At 38.8% G+C, this 25,486-nt stretch overlaps 2 protein-coding genes across 2 annotated transcripts; one reads left to right on the forward strand and one right to left on the reverse strand.

Annotated features, from left to right (window-relative positions):
- Positions 1-11,515: 11,515 nt before the first annotated feature.
- Positions 11,516-12,839, reverse strand: LOC113027365 (hepcidin-like). Its single transcript, XM_026176981.1, has 4 exons — positions 12,760-12,839; positions 12,049-12,214; positions 11,875-11,961; positions 11,516-11,705 (listed from the first exon to the last, which is right to left on the reverse strand). The coding sequence occupies exons 2-4, from the start codon at positions 12,130-12,132 to the stop codon at positions 11,613-11,615; spliced, it is 264 nt and encodes an 87-aa protein (XP_026032766.1). The 5' UTR covers positions 12,133-12,214; positions 12,760-12,839; the 3' UTR covers positions 11,516-11,612.
- A 541-nt stretch (positions 12,840-13,380) lies between these two features.
- On the forward strand, positions 13,381-15,550 carry LOC113027386 (bromodomain-containing protein DDB_G0270170-like). The gene is made up of 3 exons (XM_026177000.1): positions 13,381-13,478; positions 14,363-14,407; positions 14,500-15,550. The coding sequence occupies exons 2-3, from the start codon at positions 14,368-14,370 to the stop codon at positions 15,348-15,350; spliced, it is 891 nt and encodes a 296-aa protein (XP_026032785.1). The 5' UTR covers positions 13,381-13,478; positions 14,363-14,367; the 3' UTR covers positions 15,351-15,550.
- Positions 15,551-25,486: the final 9,936 nt, after the last annotated feature.

Raw genomic sequence — 25,486 nt, forward strand, 5'->3', positions numbered from 1 at the left:
GACATGTATTGGTATTTTAATGTGAAACAATTCACAGGTGACCTTCTTTGGCTTGAACAGAAGTCCAACCAATTTGCCTGCATACTTTTTTTCTGGCCCTAAGCCATTGTGCCACTGGATATATTGAACCCTGCCGTTCTTTCAAATATCCTGAAAAAACTCCCTTCTTGTACTCTGCATAAGTTCTAATTTTAGATGCTGAAAATAACTGTAGGACTATGATGTGGAAAGTTGAGGGCTGTATTGTGAGGTGTTACTTTCAACCTCGTGAAAATATATGCAGTTTTAAAACTGTGAAAATTAACTTCAGCAATTCCCCATAACCACATATTTATATCATTCTTTATCATGGATGAAACTCCAGGAAGGTTTATAATTAAATTACAACATATTCAGTACCTCGTATTTTCATGCAAATGTGCATTCAAAACATACACAACCACTTAAACTTCAAACAAACAAATATGGAAACAATTGAAAAAATTTATCTGCACATAAGCAGTATTGGAGATTCAAGCATTACGTAAGTGTAACAAATAAATTATACACCTTTAATCAGCAAAATCTATAATCTGGAAACCTGGCAACAAGTCCATATAGGTTACAGCTGCATTATATTTGTGCCAGAAAATGGGCAGATGCACTAACACTAACACAGTTGACTTACGTGTGTACATAAAGGCATCAGCTGGAGGTATTCTGTGATTCAGTTTGCAACTGCACCAGCATTTTAACCAACATTAGGAAACACAAGTTACTTTTCTTCTAGTAACATCATCTTGTTTAATGAGCAAATTTGAAAACTCTATCCTGGCAGACAAGCCCCTGTCTAATTTAAGCACTGTTTCAGGATGTGGTTTCGCGGTCTGTCTCTAAGAGAATGCAACTGTCTTTTCAGGGGGTCGTGACGGCAAAACTTGTTTTTTCAAGGATCTCACCTGCAGCTCTCCTTTGCATGTTTAAATTAGAAGCTGAATAGATATAAAAACCTTGCTAAAGATTATTAAAAACTGACCTAGTGGATCAGATCAGTGAATGAGGTTAATTGTATGGACATAAACTCTTTGGTAGATTATTTTTGGTTTGGCTTTGCAACACTTTACATATTGACTCCAACTTTACTCCAACTCTTCAGAGGGGACATTGAGGCTTGGCCAAGCTAGTAATGCAATGCAAACTCAACTGGGTTTGCTCCCGATAAGACATAAAACCCCTCACCTAGGAGTCATGCTAGTCAGATACCTGAACCAAATGAGCTGGCTCTTTTCGATGTGGAGGATTAGTTGCTCCACTCTTAGCTTGTCAGAAATGACCCAGCTACTAACTCTATATCTAAGGGAGAGCCAAAATTGAGCCAATTGAGAGCCCAAGATATTTGAATTCCTCAGCTTTGGTACAGGAAGTCATCGCCAACCCAAACAGCCACTGAAGGAGTGTTAAGACAATTCAGTCCATCAAAAAAAGTATTTATTTAAATTTAGGAGTTATCTCTATATTCATGCCTGGATGGCTTAAAAGGGGCCAATAGTGATGCATTTACTGTATATAAAAGCTGAATGTTCCTTAACCCTTTAAGACCTACCATAAAACCAAGTCCGCCAGAGCTTATATTATATTTTTACCTGCTGTGGAGCCATTTCTGGGAGCATTTCAAGTTGCTATACATCAATACAACCATTATAGCCTAGATTTTAATAATATGTATTCATTAAGTGCATAGTAATTACATAAATTGCAAAAAAGTGCAATAAACTACAAAAAAATTGAAAATCGTTTTTGCTTTTTTAACATATATTTCTAGTTAGAGAAATTTAAGAGGCTTATCCCTCAAAACTGTAAATACAAAAAAGTTGCACAAAATAGTTTCCCACCACAGGAAATTTATTTTGAGTGTCTTCATAGTTTTATTTTTGAAATACACCAATTTTTATACACTGCAGGAAAAACGAATTTGCAAAAAAGCAGCATCTGCATCTAAATAAACTATTTCCAGCAGTGCAATATGAGTCCTAAGCATCCCAGAAACGACACAGAAAGTCATAAAGTCAAAGATAACTTTTAAAAAGACCAGTATAGGCCCTGAGGCCCTGATGGTAAAAAAGACTACATTTCCACGAAAATGACGTCACTTCCAGTTTCGGGCAGGTAATGGCGGAAATGCAAAAGTTCGCGCTGACGTCTATTCCAACGTAGGAAGTGTTATGAACAGCTGATCGGATCGGCAAAGCGTGTTTCTGGAATATTACGTTTTTGTTCCTGCAAGCGCTTTTTATGCAGTTTTTGCAAAGCTTTATGTGGAAGGAAACCGTGACCTAGGACAAGCTGATGGCATAAGATGTAAGTACAACTCCTCCGGTTTCATATGCAAAAAAAATTTATTGCGCTAGCTTACATGGTTGCAGTGCTACCGGGATTTAAAAATAGTTACGCAAAACAGAGCGTGCCCGCTCCGATCGGCTCTAAAGGGTTAAGGCAACTGAAAGGCAAAGCTAATGTGATCACGTCTTAAACCTGATTCTTTTTCTAACAGTCAAAGATGGCGACTTCTCTCCTTATATAAAGAAGATCCATTAATATAAGCATGTTTCCAGTCTCTTTTTTTATGGAATTTGAGGCTCATTTTGTAAATTACAATATTATTTAGCATAAGTCAAGCTACTTTACACTAACTTACTACTGTTGATGCTGATGATGCATTTGTTACTTCTGAGCTGGAATATTCTATCTCACATTTTAGTGTTGTTTCTTTCCTTTCTTGAAACGTTGTGCTGCTGTTATGTCCTTCATTTATATACCATGTACTGGGTTATAAAGCACTTTCTGACACTATACTGTATAACTAAGTATGACATTCTTGCTTGAACATGCACAGATGGATCTTTTGGTATTGTCATATATTGTCCATAAAAGTTATATTAAAATATTAAACATTCCACCCTGAGTGGAGCCCACAGGCCCTCATCTCAATATAGTCTAGACTAGAAACACATTTCATTATGATGCAACAAACGTCAGCAGTATTGCTAACATCCTCCAAACTCACACACATCTGAGTGATCACTTCTTTACAACTCTGTCATTTCGAACAGGAACTCAACGCCGGTCCTTTACACTGCTTTTTATAAAAGACCTCTGAATTGATGTCTACTTTTAGCTGAGTGCTTTCACTGAAGGCCTATATTTAACTCAGTCAGTTCATGTGAATGTTTAAACCTGAACCCTCCTCACACAGCACACACACGGCAGCTGTTTTGCATGCATGCAAATGATGGCAACTCCTCGCCAGCTGGCTATGGCACATTTTATTTTTCTCTGACGAAAAGGAAGTGGAGCTGATTTCCTCTTGTGATACCATCGCCAGCATATCTTCCCTCTAAAGAGGCACACGAATGGCCCACACATGCTAAAACAATGACACATTCACAGCTAAGATGGCACAGATTAAGATGGAAAAGTTGACCGCTTGCCCCCCTTAACACAAAGTGGAGAGGCGGAAAAAAGAAGAGATTCTCACTCACCTTGATCGGCATGGTGCTGTGAAGAAACTGGCCAATGCGTGTCTGGGAAAAGGCAGTGACAGAGAAATACTGTGTGATATCAGCTCTTAGGCTGACTGTGGTGAAATGAGGAGCCAAGTGCTGCAGCGACTGTAGAGCATCCTCACCACTTCCTCTCTCCCTCTCTCTCTCTCACTCGCTCTGTCTGTTTGTCCCCCCGCCTACCTGTTGTATTATTTCCCAGCACATACATGACTCACTCTGAGTTGTAGAAAGGTTTAAAAGTGCAAGGTGTTAAAGTGCCAATGTAGGAAAAAGTCTTGAAAATAAATATCATGCACAACAGCTTTTAAAAGCTTTCTACCACAAATTTGGTCACATAAATATTGTTTACAGTAATGGTATAAAGCTAGCTCATAGAGTTATGTTGTAATATTAATATATGAGCTCAGAAGAAGATTTTTTATTAAGATATGAAATTGCAAAAATCACAAAAGTTGGTTGACAGGAAATGAGGGGAAAGACACAGGAAATGACATGGTGCAAGGATCAAGAACTCCTTAAGAGTCACAAATTTGAGATACTCTACCTTGATTTGAAATTCATATTTCCTGGTTTCTTTCTGGAATAAGATTTTACATTTTATAAAGGTTTTTTAAAAATAGGGTTGACCACTCAAAACCTATACATTCAATACAGCACCTTATTTACCTCACCTGCCCGGCCAGTTTAGAATCCCCAGGCTACCTAACAGGGATGTCTTTGGACTTCAGCCGGAACAAGAAGAACATAAACGTCACACAGAAAGACACCGACCAGCAGATCTGAACCCAAAACCTTGTTACTGTGAGGCGATGGCGTATGTTCTGCTATTGCAGCATCTGAAACAACCGTGTCCACGGTCTCATTTCCATCTAGGTGACCCAGTCTCTCTGCCTTTGTTTCCTTCCTGGTGTCGGTAAAGCCATCCCCCGTCTTCCTCAATAACTTCAAACACATTAAAAAACCTTTTGGGCTTTTGAGAAGAAGCCAAGTCACTTGTCACAGAGTAACTGTTACCACAGCACCGGACATCAAATATAAATGCACTTTGTTTTTGTTTAAATCTGGTCATCCAGTGGCCTTTAAAAAGTGTCCCTTGATGTCTAAATTAAATTGATAAAATTAATGAACTCAAGTGGCCTTTTCAGACTGATACCATTTTGAATTCCACCTAATTTCAACACAAGTTCATTATAACCTACTGAGCGACCCAATCATTGATTCAAAAGTGCAAATGCAAGTCTTTTTTTTTATGAAGTCAGGGGTTATTATGAAGTAGTAGTGGTTTTATCTTTGCAAAAAGAAACAGCAGGACGGACGGTCTTAGCAGCACCTTTACCTTTGTCCCACTTGATCAACACCACCACACACACAGTTGGAATGTCTTAGAGGTAGATTCAACACATTATTATAAATGTATTAAAAGGTCAAAGTGTAAGCATTCATTTTCACATGCTTTCATGTGAAAATGAAGTTCACAGGACTCTGTGCAGCCCTAAACTAAGTGCACCCTTACAGCTTCAACAGGATTGAAGAAGGTAAGTGGCAGCCCGGTTCCACTTAGCAAATGCACTTGATTAAATATTTTTCACTAAATGTACCTGTATATTGTTCACATGTTTGAAATAAATTAACAAAACAAACGAACAAAACAAACAAATTATCATTAGGAAGTGTGACCAACAGAAATTTGGGCAGTTTGTTGGTCTGCACAAATATTGCCTGTTTGGAAGGATTGTCAGGAGAAAGCCTCTTCTCGTTACAAACCACATGGCAGGACATCTTAGGACTAAACAAATTGCAAGACTTCTGGAACAATGTCATTTAGCCAGACAAGACCACATGTGTGGTCATAATGCACAGTGATACACTTGGTGAAAACCAAAAACAGCATATAAAAACACCTTATACCAAGTGTCAAACACGGTGGTGGAGGGGTTATAATTTGGGCTTGTTTTGCGGCCACAGGACCTGAGCACCTTGTGGTCATTAAGTTAAGCATGAACTCATGAGTTACTCATGAGCAACACTGAACACATGAACACTGATGTTTTCCTGTCTCAAACATAAGGTCGGCTGCTCCACAAGTAAAGCCTGGTAACAGGACCATGATCTCAAGCACACTATCAAATCTACAACAGAATGACTGAAAAATAGAAAAATACTAGTGTTGCAATGGCCTGGTCAGAATCCAGACCTAAACGGGAGTGAAATGGTGTGGGGGACATAAAGAGAGCTGTGGGTAAACTAATGTCTGCAAACTGCAATAAACTGAAGCAATGTAAAGAAGAGTGGGTTAAAATCTTCCTATAACAACATCAGAGACTGAGAAAGCTGATAAATCATGATCTGAAGTAAGTGCTGCTTTAAGTGACTCTACAAGATGCTGAATCATGGGGTATAGTATTTCACACTATGCCTTAGAGCTGTGAAAACCCAAGATAGAGGCTTTATAGAGCCAGACTTTGAGACTTCAAAATGCAGAGCCCAAAACCAATAGATGGACTTCACGGATGCTACGTCTATCATTAATTCAGTGGACGGGCCTCATGGAACATGTAGTGAAAGGCACCTACATCCACATTGACTTTTATATTTGATGGAAGTATTTGTTGGCTTTTTGTTTGCCATGGTTCCTAATTTAACGTATCACACACTGTCAGCTGTCACAGTTAACTTGATCACAGCATGAACCAAATGAGGTGCGTTAACTTCCTGTAAAGTGCAGCATTCATACAGTACTACGACGTAAACACCATCATTTTGTATTATATACAAACTGGAAGAAAGTTGGTTTATTTATTTTTATTTTATTTATTATTAGCCTGTTTGTTTGTCCATTTTCACCAACCAGTTTGAAGTCTATTGACAGTTCTTTATTTCTGTATATGTTTAATAACCTTCCACCATTAATCATTTAATCTTTGGTGTTCAAAAGGCACCGCATCTAAGAGCCACAAACATGATGCAGTCATGAAGACGTTATTCTTGGTTAATCGCGATTGCATCAGTATCATTCTGCAGAATAAACACTCACTTCCTGTCAGTTTTTTAGCCCTTCCCCTGCCATAAACGTAGAACTGACTATGACGTTTAAATAGCCTTAGTTTTGCATAAATGTATGCATTGCTCATGTTTGCGCGATATCATATGGTCCCGGTAAGTTCCAGATGGCTTACGAGTTGCTACATGAAATTACTGAAGCTTTTTCATGCATAAAAAGATCATGTATGAATTCATGTTTCCTAAAATAAAATTTGGCTCTGAGTCAGTAGTCTCCTTATTGGATGAGGGTTAAAGTTTAAATTCATTTTAATTAAAGGTCTTTGGTGGAATAGTACCAAGAAAACGAGTAAATTTCCACCACAAAGCATTTCCTCTAACTGAGCACAGACAGGGAAGGGGAAGTTTTCTACACCCTGCCTTGTGTGTGCCTTCTCAGATACACTTTAAGGCACTGATGTCAGTGTTTCTTTCTTTAGGAGCTTCTATGTATCCTCTAGGGGGAGTAGTGGCAGCTCTGGCACATACCCTCCCATTGCCAGTAATGATAGTTATTTATCGAAGCTTTTCCTGTTGTTTGTCATATTTCTACTTGTCTCCTCCCTTTCTTTTGTTTCCTTTAATCTTGCTCCTTCCTCTTTTTTATGCTGATTTTATATTGTTATTGTTTACGCCTAAAAGCAGTTCTCCATCGCTTACTCTCCCTTTCTGTTTGTCTTCCTCTTTTCTCTCTCCAGCCCTTCCTCCATCTCCCCTTTGTCCTCTAAGTGGGCCAGAGGTCTGCTTGTCTGAAGTTTGTTTGGGAACACCATAGGGGACAGATTGCCCACTCCTTAAACATCAAAACGGTGACTAGAGGCGATCGTATATCAGCTCAGTCCACCAAGATTGAACACACAACTTTTGTCACATTTGTCTGTAGGTCAGTCATGAGGCTTCACAGCTGCTGGTTTGCTGCTGGCTTTAAGTTTGATTTGACTCCAGCAGTCGGTCATTTAATAGAGAGATTCATTCAATGCTGAATACAGGAAACTGTTGTGTCCTCTCTCTATCACCATTGTTTTTATGGTCCCTCTTTCATGAAAAATGTTTTAAATATTCATGTAAAAAATATTTGGTCTTATCTAAAAAGGAAGTCTTAAGCCTGAGGTGAAAACAAGTAAACATAAAACAAAATACAGGAAGTCTTGCTGTTTTTTATGTGGTGTAAGAATAACCACAGAAATCTGCTGAGGCCCTTTGTTTGCAGTTGAAATTGCATTTTAAGTCAGTTCTGAGAACATGTTGGCAAAACCCCCAATTCCAAGTCTGCATCGTGGGTTTGAGCAAACATGTCCAGAAAATGTCACAGTTATGTAATGGTTATGCAGTGTTGTGTAATACTATGCACAATACACTTTAAAAAACAACAAAAAGTCGCTAAAAAAGACGTGAAAGCGCTACTCTCAACAAGCAGCGGGTGCTGTAACGCAGTCAGTTCTTCTTTTACTCTTTTACTCTTATGCTGTTTTATGGATCACAAGGTTTAAAACTACTTATAAACACACACACACAAAGTAACTCCACCAGAGTGCCTATTTTGGGTCACTTTTGCCGGTCCAAGCCCGGGTAAAGGAGCAGGGTTGGAATTGTGACATTAAAAAAAACAATAATTGCTAAAAGAAATTTAATTTGTAGTTCTAAATAAACTCTAAATGCTTTTAGGACGTTTTTTACTCACTTTATGTCTCTTCCACGATGTTATTTCTCTCTCCAACAACATAGGTTACAGTTAGATTAGCATGACCAATTATGCAAATTAGGCGATGACGTCATTTAGCGACTTCTAGCGACTTTTAGGACAACCAACAGCGATTTTCCTTACTGAGGAGTTGGCAACACTGCCCTCTCTTGGTGTGGCTGGTTAGGTGAGGCTGGCTGCAGTAATCGCTGCCAGTCTGCCGTAGCCATACGAGAGGTGAGTTGTATTGTTGCACACACAATGTAGCTAAGTAGTACAGACACGTAAAAGATGTTTGATTAACTGATGGGCACCGAGTGTAATAAGGGCGTAGTGGACACATGTCCACAACACCCGTTTTATGTACTTTTCATTTGTTTATTATTGTGTGAAACTGTATGCTAAAGCAGAATGCTAATGGGATGTTCTGCCATAGTGTGCTGTTTGGAGTGGTGTGTGGCGAGCCTTTGCACTGATAAAACACCGCTGTTTCCATTCAGCAAATAATGTGGCAACGATCGATCAGAGACTCCTTGTCTTCTTAAAAACACAACACAACGCAGAGTCGAGGAGTCTGTTTGGGCCGAACTGTTGCAGTGGGGTGACGCAGAAACCGGTTACACATGCATGTGAGAAAGGTGTCTACTTCCGGCCGAAGCATTTTACAATAGTTACGGGTCAGAATATCTGTTAAGATGTTAAGAATAATAAGTATCGCCTAAATTGTTTGGAGTAATGAAACATTTCAATATAATGTAGACAAAAACGAAAAATAAAACGATAGTTACGGATCAGGACTCCCCGATCCTTACTGCGCATGTGCAAAGTCGGACCGTACAAATCGGGTCTACCTCATTCGTACCGTGCATGTGCAGAAGTATTCTTCTTCTTCTGTTTCGTTTAATGGCAGTTTACTCCCCAGTGTACGAGGATACCGCCACCTGGTGACTGAGCGAATGAGCCCTATTGTAAAATGAACGAGCGTCATTACAAATGCGTGTTAAATTTGATTTAGTGATAGTCGAGTGTGTTTATGATTGTCTGTGTGGAGAGGATTGTTGGAATAGTAATGATGATGTCCGCTATCGCTGTCAATTGTCAGTAAACACTTCATCTGGCTGATGAATCTTCATGTGACATATTACTAAGTCAGTATTATTAAGTCTGTAATTAGGCGCCATTCTTCTTATTTTACGGAGCTGTTGTTCGATTAGGGGACGCTCTCTGTTGAGGAGAAAAGCATGCTATGAGCTAACTGGGTGCTAACCGTGTCACTCAAATACATTAACTGTCGCAATGTTGGCAAAGAGAGGAAGTGACGTAAGATTTGCGCATGCGTGGTACCGATCGGGTTTCTGGTGCGGATCGGGTAGTGACAGGCTCCATCCTCCGGAGGCAGCATTTGTAGGCCGATTACGTCAGAGCGACGCACCAAAGGCTGTCCAAATTCGTAGACTCCAAACGCAGCCAACAAATGCGTCCTCCTTTTCCCGAATTTGAAGGATGGGTCGGGTGTATCCTTCGTGGCCAACCATATCCCAGAATTCATAGCACAGCCCAGCCAATTCCAGTTTCCAACAATGGCAGCCACTACTAAGTTTTAATATTACTCTTATTACTCTTTCTGGGTCACAAAATAAACTTTTAACATATTTTCCAGCGAGAATGTAGCTGTGTAAACTTCAAATATCTGCTTGGTTCCTCCTTGGTTTTCACACAGCTGAATAAACGTTAAACAGAAAACTGATTAAATAGAAGTGTGAGATGGTCGAGAATTTACGCCAGTGTCCTGTTATATTTTAGATAGCAGGGAGCAGGCGGCCGAGTTTATTAAACTCCACCGAGACAGCGGTGACGCTAATCAGAAAGCTAGACCGTCCAGTTTCACAGCCATTTACTTCCGGCCTACCCGACCTTCTGAGGACCCGGCCCAAGTAGACCGCGAATGACGGGTCCAGAAGGCTTAGAACCAAACGCAGATTCAATGCACATGGTTAAACTATTCATAAGAATTTGTTTAAAGAGATGGAATGGAGAACGTGGCTAGAGCTAGGAGTGTCAGCAGAGAGCAGGAACCAGAGGAAAAGCTATCGAGAGACTGATCACCTGGGTCGTGATGGGAACAGTCCAATGGGAATTCTGCATCAATCAGTCAGCGTAATGCCTAAAAGTTTATTCAGATGTAAGTATATAAAAATTTTAAAATGAACAATATGAAAAAAAATCATCAGTGTTTTTAATGACACTGCATTTCATTCATGTGTCTCTATTGGACAGTGTTGTAGAAGTTACAGAAGATAGGAATCAGTTCCACCTTGGCCTGACGTTTGATCACGTTTGGTTGTACTGGCTTTGAGCCTGTTTGTGATACGCTACATCCACATGATACAGCTACTCTAGCTTTTTTTGAAGTGTCGTGAAATATTTTTGCTTAAATGTTCTGCAGAACGAATGCAGCGCACATACAGTACAGATATTATCTGAAACAGCATTACACAGTGTTACACCTACTTTACAGTTTCACCACAGTGCAACGTCTCTCAGTATTGTTGAGATGTTTTCTATTATTATGTCCAGTATCAAATTTCTGCTGTACTCAAATCTTTCTATTCTCTCTTTTTCTTCTGTGTGAGGGATTCCTGCATTAATCACGCAGCTTAGAAACTTCATATGCACACCGTGAAAACACCTCCAAATAAATTCAGTGAAAGGTTGTCAAGATAAGGTTGTCTAAAACATTTATGAATGAACTTGTATAGAAAGTGTTTCTAGGAAACATTATCTAACACTTCTACATTCTTAAAAAAAAAGTATGCTTGGTTTAACTTTCAAATAACCAACCAACCAGTCCATCAGCTCAAAGCTATTGTACATTACTGCATTTTTGTCAAAATTAGTGGTAAAATTGAATGATGATGAGATGCTCCCCACTCATATAATTACAAATATGGGAAAATATGCTCACTTTACTTTTGCTATCAATGGCTTGGCTCTATTAACAGGTTGTACCACATACGACATGGGCAAGAGTATGAGGCAACAACTCTTAACTGATATCAGCACAAAACCTGTACAACAGGAGCTTCATGTCACTGGTTTCCATTAATGTTTAATTCTTGTCAGACAGAAACAGAAAAAAAAAAACAGCACATGTTATAGTATAGTGACTCTGAACTTTTTAATATAATAACATACTGTTGTTCCAAATGCTTGGTACACTGTTCACTGATACAGCAGGATGACCAGAGGAAGAAACACTGTCAGACTTTAACAAATGCTAAGCAGTTAAATCATTTCATGTATAAGAGTCTATATTTAGTGGTTGATGTGATAATCGCAGGTAGATATTCTCAGAATCTGCAGCACAATCCACAGACACCAGCATTGCAGCAGCCGCAGCAAAAGCGACACTTAATGCCACGCTTCTGTCTGTGGTACGGCATCTGTGTGAAAGAGGAGAAGAGCAGAGAGTTTATCGTCAGCTGCAAGTCACTTCATTGTTTCTAATTTTATGTAAAGCTGTGAGTGCACAGTCTATTTTAAACATCTTCCTGTATTTGAGAGATCTCACAATTACTGTCTTCATTCATTCATTTATTGAATGAAACTCACCACCCATGAGTCAGCTGATATCTCCTGATGTTCAGCAGCTGGACTGTCATTGCTCACAGCCTCTTGTAGCTCTTGCAGTTCTCGTATCTGTAGAGAAAGAAAACAGATCTTAGCATCTTCACAACAAATTCATGCAGAAGAAGCACATTACATGAATTTAACACAGTCTGTAACCTCAGCAAATGTGGCAGAGCTCTGCTGAATGCAAATACACATGAGTGCAACGGCCACTGCAACTGCAACGCTGAACGTCTTCATCTTCAGGAGGTTTGAGTGGTTTAAGGTGGTCAGATCCTTTGACTCTCTCGTTGACTCTTGTCAGCTCCTTTGTGATGGTTGACTGAGGGAAAAGGTGCTGGTATTTATACTCATTTGCTCCACTGCTGCCTCGTCACTTAGAGTACAGAAACTATGAACAGGCTTGCATCAATAGGACAGGGAAAACCCATATAGTTAAACATCCGAAGAAAAGGTCAAAGTTCATGCCGACTGAGAAAAGTACAGATTTTCTCGTTCCTCAGGAATTTCCCATTCCCAGAATTTCATAGCACAGGAAAATAAGGAGTTTTGCAAAGTATTGCAAAACTCCTTATTTTTGCAATAAGGAGTTTCTGCTCCTCAGAACCGCAAACCGTGGAGTTTGCGGTTCTGAGGATTCCTGCTCCAACAACCACTCAGTATTAACAAACTGTATGTCACAGACAATGTGTGAGATTATACTGTTTTAGTAACATTGTGTCCTCAGTTACTGCATCAACTACATGCTTGTATTACACAGTTTATCACAATAAACTTTATGGTCATTTAGATATAATGTGGAATTTTGTTGTCATTTTAAATGTCGTATTTTCCTTTGTTACATTTGTAAAACTGACTGCTATGCACCGTCCATCCATCAATTCATCCATCAAAGCTGCCATAAAACCTAATTTTTGGATTAACCCTCCGAAGTCTGAATCCCAGCTGTGCACATCAACATCACTGATTTGCACAAATACAGTTTATAATGAAGACATGTTAAATATTAAGCACTGAAAACAGTTTGGTTGTTGTTTGGAACGTCATTTAATGCATGTTGTTTTGTTGCCATAGTGATGCCTCCAGGGGAAAATTAGGGAGCAGAGCAAGAATAAGACTGTGGATATATGTTTTGATAGCTTTGGGTTCTCTTTGTTTTTGCCTAACAATCATAAAGAAATGTATTATATTTTGTGTGTGTCCTCATTATTGAGCTTTAATCCTGCATAAAGGCCAAGATGAATCTCTTAGAGTAGAACTTTACAGTAACTATTAGAATAAAAAAAAAAAACACACATTGACTGCTTTAGTTTTTAAGATTCACTTCTGTCTTAAGTATTTTTTGTCTCTATATAAAAGATATCAAAATCTGTGCATACAACTTGATGTAAAAAGAATCTATGTACATTCTGCAGTCTATGATGCTAGAATGGCATCACAGCATTTAAACATGTTTTGAATGAAAACATCAGTATATGAAAACAAAACTGAAGAGACACTGCAACCGTATGAAGGAAGACGACTATTTAGTGAAATTTCTACATTTCCCTGAGGATTAACTGCTCTGTCATTTACCAAGAACTAAAGTAAGCTCAAATTTCATTTTATAGACTTAAGATCATTTACTTAAATATAAAGCCTGATTTTCCTGCCTGCCAGGACAGTATTTATGTACTTTACATTGTGCAAGTCTAGACTATATTTTACATCATAGAGAGGATGATGTGGATCTATTATTCAGGAAAACAAATGAAGACTTAACTATTTGTCAGCTGTTGTAATATTTGACAAATTATACATAAATTAGAAAATGTTCTTAATCATATCTTAGAGTGACAGAAGCTCTGCTGTTAATCTTAGTATCTGCCGTTTTTACATGCTTACATGAACACACACAGTTACTGTCCCTCCATTTAGAAAGACAGAGGCATCAGAGTGAGCATCATTCAACACAGATGCTCTCACAACACAAATCCTGACGTCGGTTTGCAATAAATGTAATTTAAAAAATTTACATTCATGTATGCTATATGCATTTTGTCCATTCCAAAGTTATGAGTCTATACCAGCTAAAATGCTGTCTTTAGTTATTAACATTTGAAATGATGAAGGCACTTGAAAGTAACACAACATTAGCTGCCTTTCCAGAAAAAGACAAAAACCTTTCAGAAGTACGTAAGGTTTTGTGAGGTTTTCCTCCCAGGCTTCTAGACTTCTGATTGGCCAATATTTCTACACAGTTAGGATTTGGCATGTTCCTGACTTTGTTTTTAGGGTTTACATGTGGAAGGAGATATTTTTTCAAAACTGCACATGTGGACGGGAATTTTTTTTAAACGAAAAAGGAAAATTTCCGTTTACAAAAATGCCCGTGTACGTGTGGACGTAGCCTAAAGTTATCACAAAAAAAGCAAATTCGCTGAACATTCTGAGTTTTTTAGTGATCATTGTTGTTTTCTGTTCCTTGTAGTCAAAATGAATGGAAGCGGAGATGGATCACAAAATAACCGTAATGGTAAGCACATGTACTCAGTCGTAAAATTGATGAAAAACTGATTTTCAGCAGATACTTATGAATGCTAATTAAAAGATAAAATGATCTTGCAGGCCGACAGGTTAACCCAGAAATGTTTCCAAGAGGAGATCAGGAGCCAGCTTATGAACCTGTTGGTGGATTCTGGGGTTTACTGGAAAGACTTTATGTTACTCTCTATGATATCTTTTTTTGGAGGCTGACTGAGCTACTAGATGAATTAGAGGATCGATATGATGTCTTATATATTGACTTTCACAATGTCAATGACGGCAATGTCAACAATGTAAACAATCACAATATTAATGTGAGAGACAATAATGCCAATGTTGACAACAATGAACTGCATGATGATCATAACGCTATTGTTGTTGTCGGCATTGAAAATGACGATTCTGATGAGGCATTTGAAGACTGTGAGGATGTTCACCCGTACATCCCAGAAGAGGATCCTCAGCCAGGTGTATCCAGGAAGAGGTCTAGAGAGATGGATGTGGAAGATGTGGAACCAAACAAAAGAATCAGATGGAGCAAGGAGTTTTCTGATGATGACTCTGACTCTATCTCTGCCTGTGACACTGATAGCGAGGGCTGTCCTCATCTTGGTAATATTGCTGATGAGGTACCGCTGCCTGTTGGATCCACGAAAAGATCCAGAAAGGAAGATGGAGATGAAGAAAAGCCTAATAGCAAAAAATCCAGGCTCGCAAACTCTGATTCGGGGACCAGCTCAATTGTGTATGATCACTCTGAGAGCAGTAATGATGAACTTTTTGAAGATGCCCATGAAGAGCCTGACAACCATGAAACTGGAGGCACGAGGAAAAGGTCCCGAGAGGATTTGGAGGAAGAAGAGGAATACTTGCGCGTTTGCAAATTTCGGAGGTGTTCAAATGAGTCCACCAGCACCAGTGATGACAACTAACACTATTTCAACTGGATTTTTCTGTATCCTTTTAGTAGGCTGATGGCCTGCTCAGGTGACCCTGAATCCTCCCGTGGTTTTGCTGCAATAAGCTGGGCATACACTGTGCAATTTTTTCAGTCGTGTTATTCAGCTCCTGTTCAAACTGTACGATTGACTCGTAGGGGTTAGAAGTTCGTAGGTCACGATGCAGGGTCTCATACTATACGGCCCGCTGCTCTGTGCAACCTGAGTGCTCACACTGTGTGTCCATAGCATGAAGGTTATAACACAAAAGTTTACACTATTTTCACGGTTGTTGTGAGGCCACATCGAAAAGGCTCAGATGAGCTTGGCAGTTCTACAAGTTGTGCCTCCATCCCTTGTGTCCGGATCACACGCTGCACTGCTGTGCTGTTCTGTCTTTTCGCTTTCATCTCTGTGTTTGCGCGTGCGCAGTGTGAGACGCTGCGTTGACACCCTCACGACGGCCGACAGGATTTCAAACAGGTTTGATTTTCTTACGACCAAACGACTGATGATCGGGAGCTGGTCGTGAGGTGTTAATCACTTCTCGTTACCCCACGTATACGATGTACGACACACGATTAAGGCCAAACTCGGGTCGATCCCCAAAACGGTCGCACGACTGAAAAATCGGCTCAAAATGGGCCAAAATATCGCACATTGTATGTCCAGCATTAGGCGTAGGCTGCCGGGGGATTCCCATGATGCACTGGGTGTTTCTTCTTCACCCACTATGTGTTAATAGACCTCTCTGCACTGAATTGTACTTGTTGTTAACCTCTGGCTCTCTTCCACAGAATGTCTTTATCCTGTTTTCCTTCCCCCTCCCCAACCGGTCGCAGCAGATGGCTGCCCCTCCCTGAGCCTGGTTCTGCTGGAGGTTTCTTCCTGTTAAAAGGGAGTTTTCCCTTCTCACTGTCGCCAAAGTGCTTGCTCATAGGGGGTCATTTGATTGTTGGGTTTTTCTTTGTAAGTATACCTTACAATATAAAGCACCTTGAGGTGACTGTTACTGTGATTTGGCACTCTATAAAAAAAAATGAATTGAATTTAAAATTGAATGGATGTCACTGTGTAGATTCCCTCCAGGAGGATGCAGCCCATGAATTTGGACACCCTTAAAGACTTAAACATACAAATTTGATGCAGCAAGACAACCATAGAGACAGGACTGAAGGAACAGAATGGCATCATCAAAGGGAGCTCACACATCTATAGCCTTACTAAGCAACAAACTAAAGGCACAAATGACAAAAAGACACAAAAATAGCAAAATAACTGAAGACCGTAAACAATATGAAACTAAAACAAAAAATCATGAACCCACAAAATTTAAAACTCTGAGTTTATAACTGCAGTTTGATGGTTGACCACTATCACAGGTTTTAATAATGCTTCGGACAGTTCTTAACCTAGTTTCAGCAGCTTCAGTAATCTCAACTGTTTTCTTGATTTACCTGTTTGCTTAGTTAAATCCAGCTGGAGGCTTTTTCTTTTTCTTCTTCTTCTTCTTCTTCTTCTTTAAGCCAGACAGTATACAGTATGTCCATTACGTAACTGAGATCAAAAATCTCATTTTCAAGAATGACCAAGCCACAACACAAACACATAAGACCATCATCCAGATCATCTGTAATGTAGGATCAAGGTCAAAACACGAACAATTACTAACAAATTTCTGGCCAGCGACATCAAAATGACAAACACTGTTTTCTCTGTTACTCATAAAGGAGCAGTGCGATAGTTGCTGGATCTCAGAATATAGTCTTAGTTCAATATTCTAGCACAGTCGTTTAATTTCTGTGTTCTTTCGTGTAACTTGTTAGTTAAATAATGTCTGACCAAGTCTAACTTTGCCTTTTCAGTTTTTAGTTCTTAAAAATTTCAGTGTGACTCAACTGGATGATTTGTTTTATCGGTGGGTGTGCTGAACAACTGTCTCACTACGCTCGTGTTTATTTCAGTGAGTGTGACAAACTATCTTCGTGAGTCGTTTCATCATCACCACAACAATGTGAAAGCCAGAGCCACAACGTGATGACTCAGGAACAAGTCAAGTAGTGTTTTCAAACCTTTAGAAACAGGCAGCTCTTACTGAGGACAGAACACTTCCACAACATATTTGACACAGACGAACTCTAAATAACATAGAAAAATGCTCTATTAGAAGTAAAAGCCCTGCCTTAAAAGCAGTCTGAATAACACAAGAAACTCCTGTAAAGTAAAAGAAGTTTCACAAAACAGACACGGTGTTATTGTTTTAATTACATGAACTATAGTTAGCTAGTTTCCTCACTGGTGCCCAGCTTGAGAGTCCGGCCTATCTAAGAGGCCACCATATAAATCTGAGGAGTGGTGAGATGATTTTGATTTATAAATACTAGATGAGGAATCCAAACAGCTTTTTGCATTAGGTTTATTGAAATTGAGATGTTTTATTATGTTTTGGGTAAAAATATTTGCTTTATGCTGTAAAAAAAAATACATCCTTGTGAGATGCAGATGGCACACACGTTTAAAAAGGCACTGACGTCTCACATGGCTGACTGTCAGAGCTGTTTGCCTTGTCAGTTTTGCAGCATCAGTCTCAGCCTGTAAGTTGGTCAGAGTCACAGTGTTGATGCAGCTGTGCTCATCGGTCACAGGCTGGGTGAACCTCTACCCTCTGCGCTGCTGGGAGGCTTTTAGGCATCTAAAACAAACACACAAAGACACACCGGAGAGGAAGACAAACTCCTGAGCATTTTTAATGAACAACACAGCACAGCCAGTGCAGGGCTTTCACAGTTATTTGCACTAGACAGAGAGGACAAGAGCAGGTAGAAAGCAAACCCAAGTAATTACCAGAGAAAAGAAAATACAGAGACACATTTAGAGTGACAGACAAGATAGTCAGCCATGCTACACTGCTGAGCTCAAATTATCCAGTAAGCACCAATCATAAAGTACATCTGCAGCCAAAAGTTAAAAAAAAAAACATGCTCATCTGTGTCACATTATTCAGCAATCGATGCAGTGGTTGTGGAAATATTCAGTAGTTTGGTGATCAAAAGTCTGTACAAGATTTTGAGGCTATTTATCAAGTATATTTAGAGATATTTAATGTAATTTTTGGCAAATTAGATAATGGGTAAAAACTGTGTTTTTAAAAAAGAAACTAATGAGAAGTTTCATACTGGGTCAACCAGCAGGCCTGACTTTGCCCTCCCTTGTGACATACACAAGACAGGTAAAATATTTAGTTATAAAGGTAGAAAAGACAGAATCAAAAACATGATATGAAAAAAGTATAAAATGTTAGCATTAAACCTGAAGACAGCTGTTTCTCCAGATGTTCGATGTACTGCTGGCGTCTGTCAATCATTCTCTCCCACGCAGAGACCTCAGAGGTCAGGTTGGCAAGTCGTCGGGCCTGTTTATCAACGAGAACCTGCAACACAGCAACAATGTTAAAGTGTAAGAAGATCTCTGAACTTCATTGATAAATCCATCGAAGCAACTGCTGAAGCTTTCTTCTTTGTAAGGTTCAATCAGCATGCTCCTGATCCAGGACAGCTCCAGTGCTAATGGTACAGCAGCTGTTGATATTTATGCAGCATTTGGAAAGTTTGTCATGTTTTTAACACCCTGACAATTGACTTCCTTGCCTCAGTAGCTCTGTTAATGTTGGTAAGGTAATGTTGGCTGAAACCTGCCCACATATAAAGAGATCGCTTGGTAGTGGCCATTTCCAGCTCCAGTTGCTTAAGTAATGTGCTAATTTATTTACCACCCCCTCATATGCGAGTCATCAATATACTTTGCAAAACATTTTTTTGCAGCAAACGTGAGTGTGACTGATGACTTGGTCTCTTCATGATTCCTGATAATTTATTGGTTAACTTCCTGGTTTTTGCTCACCTTCATGGAGCTGATGCCAGTGCAAGCCCCACCCCCTGACCTTGCCTCAGTCAGGCTCCTCATACTCTGGAGGATCCGGTTCATGCGGCGTTGCATGGCTGCCTGTTCAGTCTCCAGATCCTCCGACTCCTTCTGCAGGTCTCTGACTGTCCTCCATTGTCTGTCCCTCCTGGCAGACGATCTCTGCAGGACCTTCCTCACCTGGAGAGAAACACATTTAAATCAGCCAAACCACCAAGGAAGATGCAGAGCTATGGGCTTAAAATCTAATATTTTATGCCATTTTAGTTGATTTTGATTAATAAAAAGTAGAAGATGGTTACCTGTAATTTTATCAATACTTTCAGCTTAACAAAGCTGCCATATTCAATGTTATATTTTACCCATCTTACAAAGGACAGCACAAATATATAATAAAATAATAATATAACAATCAGTTATTAGGTAATTAATCAATTACTGGATTTAAATGACAATAAATTAGTAGCTAGTGTGTTAGAGTAGTGTTATTTTTAATCAAATAACACTACACTAACACACTAGTGTAGACTCCAAAATTTTAGACTCCAAAATGAACTGTTTTCTTCAAAGTTGTTAGTTGTAGCTTTAAAAAACATCCAAAATATATAATCTGAAGCATATACTGGAGATTTTGGGGCAAAGATTGCACACTAGGTTGTCTGATTTGCTGTGAAAAGTAATTTGCAGAGCTCTCACTCACCTGTTTGTGAGTCCGTCCCACTTGTATATTTTTCTTACGAAGGCTCTCCAAACGCTTTGTTGCCCCGTCCATCTCTCTTCCCATCATTTGCCCGTGCTGCTCCAGTCGCTCCACGTTCTCAGTCACCTCTTCCAGCAGGTGAGCCAGACCCAGCGAGAGCATCTTCACCTGAGACACAGGGACCTGACCTAGTGCAGGTGAACACCAGACATGGTGAAGTCCTACCAGTAAAGTGGACAACTGCAACACTTGGCTCACCCTCATGCTCCAAAACGTCACCAGTTAGCGGCTTTAAATCCCTCTATTCAAATCTACTGACAACTCAGAAGCACATCTGATTAAATACCAGAGTACCAGCAGCTGTTGAGCTGTTGAGAGGTGATTAAACGTCTGCAGAGTCTGTAGTGTACTGATATGTCTCGGATGTTCCCAGAGGAGGTCTGGAGCTCTGTATGGTGAAGGATAGAGGGATGAGGAGAGGGTGGAGAGCCACATGGAGGCAAGAAGGGGTGTTCCCAGTCTGACGTATGAATTATAAAATAGGAGAATTTAACCAAAAGTTTGAATATTATATTTAACATCACAGGCTGGCTTGTAATATATATTCACTGTATGAATTTTAAGTGATCAATATACTAATACCTTTCACATGTGCACATCACACATTGTTTGCACATGGAAAATTATTTAATAACTCCTTAAAGAAAGACGAACAATAACAAACGTTTGCAATGTTTAATAATTTAAACTAAAGCCAACACTTTGCTGAACTTTGAACACATTTTTCCCTATGTGAAAGAGTCTGTGTTGCATTTATACATGAAAGAAAGAGAGAAAGAGAGACGCCTGCTGGTTGTTTCAGGAGCTTCGATGAGCTCTGTACTTCTACAAAGTGAACTGGATATACAGGATATTTATTTCTTCCTCCAAGCCAAGTCTGTGGTTGGTTAGAGGGAACACTATGTTTAAATCATATGCAAAAATAACATCAACGACAACAATATTGTTACTAATGAGGTAAAGTGCAACTCCAAGAGCAGCCACACTGATCAGGAGTAATATTTTCTGACTCTCACACAGTACCAGCTCTAACAGTTTCAGATCCTCATGTTGGGGAAACATAGGCACCATATTTAATTGTTGCCCATATTCTCTTCTGACTCTGGGGACAAACGATGGTAAAATACTGACCCAAGGCCATAGCGATGATGGTTTTCGCATATGTATGTGCAGAGATCAGAATGAGCTTAAGGAGAGATTTTTATTTAAAAACAAAAAAATACATCTAATGGGAAACTCTACAGATGTACAAGGATATCTACTTAACAGGTGTTCATGATCCTCTCAGCCAGTAATAAGACAAAAAGATCAACTGCATGCACTATCTAACGTTTTTGGGTTCGGGTCAGGGTAATGCTTTATAATACATCATGTAAATAAGGGTGTAATACTCCTGTATTTAATTGGACTTTCAAGGTATTTTATTTTAAATTACAGTGTAATTATATTTTATATACAAATGCTTAAAGGCACACTAGAATAACGTACATTGTAAATATGCTGTACTTTCAGGATTCAGGGTTTATATTTGAATATTTTGTCTTTACACCTTTATGTTTTTACATCTTTATTTAATAGTCACTATGTTCATGTACATGAAGGATGTTCTTTTATTCAACTGTCCTTTTATTTTATCAAGATAATTATAATAACTTATAAGAAAAAGATAAATACCATTAAAATCTGCAGGCCATTGTGTCCTTATTAGAGATGGCACGATACCACTTTTTTATGTCCGATACCGATACCGATATCATAAATTTGGATATCTGCCGATACCGATATGAATCCGATATAGTGTTTTTTAGTCAACAAAACTGTTTTTTAAATATCTTGCTGCATTTTGTATGAGTTCATACTCAAGTTTAAAACAACAACTACACTAAAGCTATTCTGTTATACCTGTATGCAAAAAAAAAATTTCATAGTTCAGCAATACTGATCAATCTAATAAACTTAAACCTACACCATCCTCCCTATTCTGGTATTTTAAAGAGTACTTAGCATAAATATTAAGCAACCTAACTAATAGGGTTCCAACTCCCAGCAACAACAAAAATAAATAAATAAAAAATAGGGAACCACCCCTCACACTCCACCTCATGATGCTTAATCGACGTAATCAACCTTAATTTGATGCAGTGTGAAAAAAAATGCACAGAAATAAATTATTTTTCAAGAAATATTAAATAGATTCAACATCTTTCTTCAACAAAATTGCAGACTGCACAGATGGTACCTTCCCAAAGGAAAAAGTACTATAGCTTACTAGGGTATATATATTAGACTTAATAGTTACTATATACAATAATGGACTTCTATTCATTTTGCATCAAATTAAAACTTTGGGTGTCAGATAATTATTTATTAAAAGCTAGACATTTTAAATGAGAATAAGAAAGAAAAGTATGTCTTTGTGCCCCCTTTTCCCTGTTAATGCCCTATCGGCCCCCCTGGCTAAACTTTGCTAGATCCGCCCCTGCACAGTTACCAGCCGTCAGCTACGTAGAAAAAGATCCTGGAGTAGAAAGTAATATTAAATACATTCTAACAACAGCTGATCAAGCTTAAACGTGCTGCTGTTGTTCAGCCGCTGGTTTCCTCTTTCTGGTGCAAAGTGGGCCAAAAGCAAACCAGAGACACGGACTCGCACAGAAAAGCCGATCAGCTGATCGTTAAGCAGTTTCATGATTGAAGTAGCAGCAAGAAGAGGCAGTCGCTCCATATATCGCTTGTTAAGCTTAACGCAGGAATGCTTTACAAACATTCAGAGATGGACTTACACACTTGCTTTACTTCTCTCGGGATAACTTTGTCGGAGATGAAATGCCGGGTTGCTAGCGAAGCTCCACATGCTATCCAGACCACCCACAGCCGCTCTATCACGTGATGCATACTGCTCCAAGTGCTAACGTTCTGAGGTGAGTTACGGCGTGTTGCAAGTTTTGTGAGGTGCTTTCTGATATTTAATGGATCGGATTAAATTTTTTATTTTTCTCCGATATCCGATCCAGTAATTTAGGTCAGTATTGGACCGATACCGATACGTAATATCGGATCAGTCCATCTCTAGTCCTTATAATAATGGATCCATGTCTAACGTCTAACTTTTTTTTTTCTGTCACAATGACTGTTCAAACAACTGTCAAAAGGAGTGTACAGAAAGCACTTTCCTGTAAAATACCAGGAAGTTAGGTAAGGTTAAACTACTCTGTAATATGGTCCACACGCTGAAAAGTACAGTGTACTTACAGTGTGAGATGAAGAAATATTGTTTGTTTTTTCTGTAAAATTACCAAGAAATTATGCAGTACTTAAAATTACTTACAGAATAATTTGTGTCTCCTTTTCTGCAAAATACCTGAAGTTATCTGATTCTTAAAATTACTAAAATTACTTATGCATTACTTAAAATTTACTTAGAGTATAAGAGTATATTGCCATTCTAAAAAATAACATGATTTTTGATTTATCTGCATTTAATAACAACTTACACTTACACCATGACACTTTTAAAACATTGACTTTCTACAAAAACAAAGAAAGAAAGAAAGCGTATACTACCTACCTAGGTTACATACAGACCAAGTATGGACATAAAGAACATACTGGAGCATTTACCTGCTAAACAGCCAGATATCCTCCATATGGGGGTAAAGACCGAAAACAGAGCAAATATTGGAGATACGGTGTTCAGCTGGACAGAAATATAACACACAGCTGAATGATAATGTTTCCTCGTGCTGGACGTGGGTGCTAGTGATGTGATTAAGTACACTCACACAGGCTTGTTTTGATTTCATGTTATAAAACACAAAAGATGAAACCTGCACTAAAATGTTTTATTTTATTGGATAAAAAGAGACAGGAAAAAGAATGAAACTGATTTACTCCGATGTGGGTTGTTAATGCCAGAAAGCTGATGAAAATATTATTTTCAAACCTTCTTGTTTGGCCTCTTTGTGCCAGTTAAGGTTTTCTGCAGTGAACTGAATTAAGAGAATAAGACTTCCTGCAAGAGTGGCTTTGTCAAAAAGAGGCAGACCAACAAACTCTTTGAATTGTTTTGGAGCAGGGACAGGCCTCATGCACAAATGGCACTATGTAAGCTCATAAAGCCCGATTTATAAAAGGAGAGAAAAGAGTCAGCCTCAGCCCACTGCTTCCTCTTGGCATTGTGCAGAAAAAAGCTGCAGGGCAGCAGAGTCACCGGGTCACTACATGAGCAAGAGGACAGGCTACAAAGTAAGGCAGCGTGTCTTTGTTATTAATGATTTCTGTGAATAATATACAATAAATAATGCTTTGATCCTCAATGATAATAAAGCTCTATATGTCAATATTTAAAAGGTGAGGTTGTCTTATAGGAGAGATTTTAGTAAACCAAAGCTTCATAGAAAATTATTATATCTTGTATTGCCTTGTCAATCTAATGAAAGACTTAACTGAGGGCTCTTTAAAATAAAATTATGAAAAGTGACATGGAGATCAGAAGTGTTTTTAAGCTGTAAATCTTAAGTTGCTCTCAGAATGCTTTTTGTAGCCTCATTAGCTTGTTGTTCTCGGACCCAGAAGCTACTGTAGTCTACCCTCCTGTCTAGAGTGTGGTTACATATCCTTCCTTCATAGGGAGTCAGAAACAACATTTAACTGGTGTTTATTGATAAATAAATGCATTAATAAAATATTAATATTTAGTTTATCTCATTTGTTTTGGGTGGGTCAGCAGTATTTAACTGTTAAGTGCACTAATTACTTGATTCAAAACGTATGATGTGTTCACCTGTGTTCAGCTGGACTGGCACTTTTAAATGGAATTAATTATTAATCATATAATACCAGATCAAACATAAAGCCTGTGGGCCAGAATCAGCCCGGCAAAGACTCCAATCCGGCCCACTTGAAAGCTTTGGAAAATGCCAAGAAATGCACAGATGTTGAACTTTAAGCTGTGTTTTTATAATGTGTACAGGTTTTCCTACTGATAAAGCCCTCCCTCAATTCCCATTCATGCAACAAATTAGTTAAGTAATAGATAAACAACTTAATGACAGAAAAGTTTTTCACTCCCCGTCACCACTACTACTACTATTGCTATGTTTTTTTTAAAATCTGTGAATTAAGAAAAACTTTATGTTTTATAAATACAGGACAGTGCGAGCAATGAGCTACCAGAACATTCTCTGTAATTTCACACATTCATCATGTAACTAAGACAGTGTTTAACATGCACTTCTTTTTCTTATATTAAGAAATCTCAGGGGCTAAATGTTTAGGAAATGTCATTCACTGCTCCATTCAAGATCAAAGTGAGCTGTCAAATGAGTTTGATATTCCTGATATAAACTCTTCTATAGTGGCTTTTTACTTAAACACCATTAGAAGTGTAAGGGTGAGGAGCCAAGAGCATGTGTCAGGGGTGTGTGTGTCTGTGTTTGTCTGAGGAGGC

This window comes from Astatotilapia calliptera, chromosome 7 (genome assembly GCF_900246225.1).
Source record: "Astatotilapia calliptera chromosome 7, fAstCal1.2, whole genome shotgun sequence".
Taxonomy (NCBI): domain Eukaryota; kingdom Metazoa; phylum Chordata; class Actinopteri; order Cichliformes; family Cichlidae; genus Astatotilapia; species Astatotilapia calliptera.

What these genes read in the sequence shown, in the direction of transcription:
- LOC113027365 (XM_026176981.1), bottom strand. Translation starts at nt 12,132, where the DNA reads ATGAAGACGTTCAGCGTTGCAGTTGCAGTGGCCGTTGCACTCATGTGT. An exon ending in GCTCTGCCACATTTGCTGAG is followed by an intron (nt 11,962 to 12,048) that starts GTTACAGACTGT and finishes CTTTCTCTACAG; the next exon opens with ATACGAGAACTGCAAGAGCT. An exon ending in TATCAGCTGACTCATGGGTG is followed by an intron (nt 11,706 to 11,874) that starts GTGAGTTTCATT and finishes TCTTTCACACAG; the next exon opens with ATGCCGTACCACAGACAGAA.
- LOC113027386 (XM_026177000.1), top strand. Translation starts at nt 14,368, where the DNA reads ATGAATGGAAGCGGAGATGGATCACAAAATAACCGTAATG. An exon ending in ATCACAAAATAACCGTAATG is followed by an intron (nt 14,408 to 14,499) that starts GTAAGCACATGT and finishes ATGATCTTGCAG; the next exon opens with GCCGACAGGTTAACCCAGAA.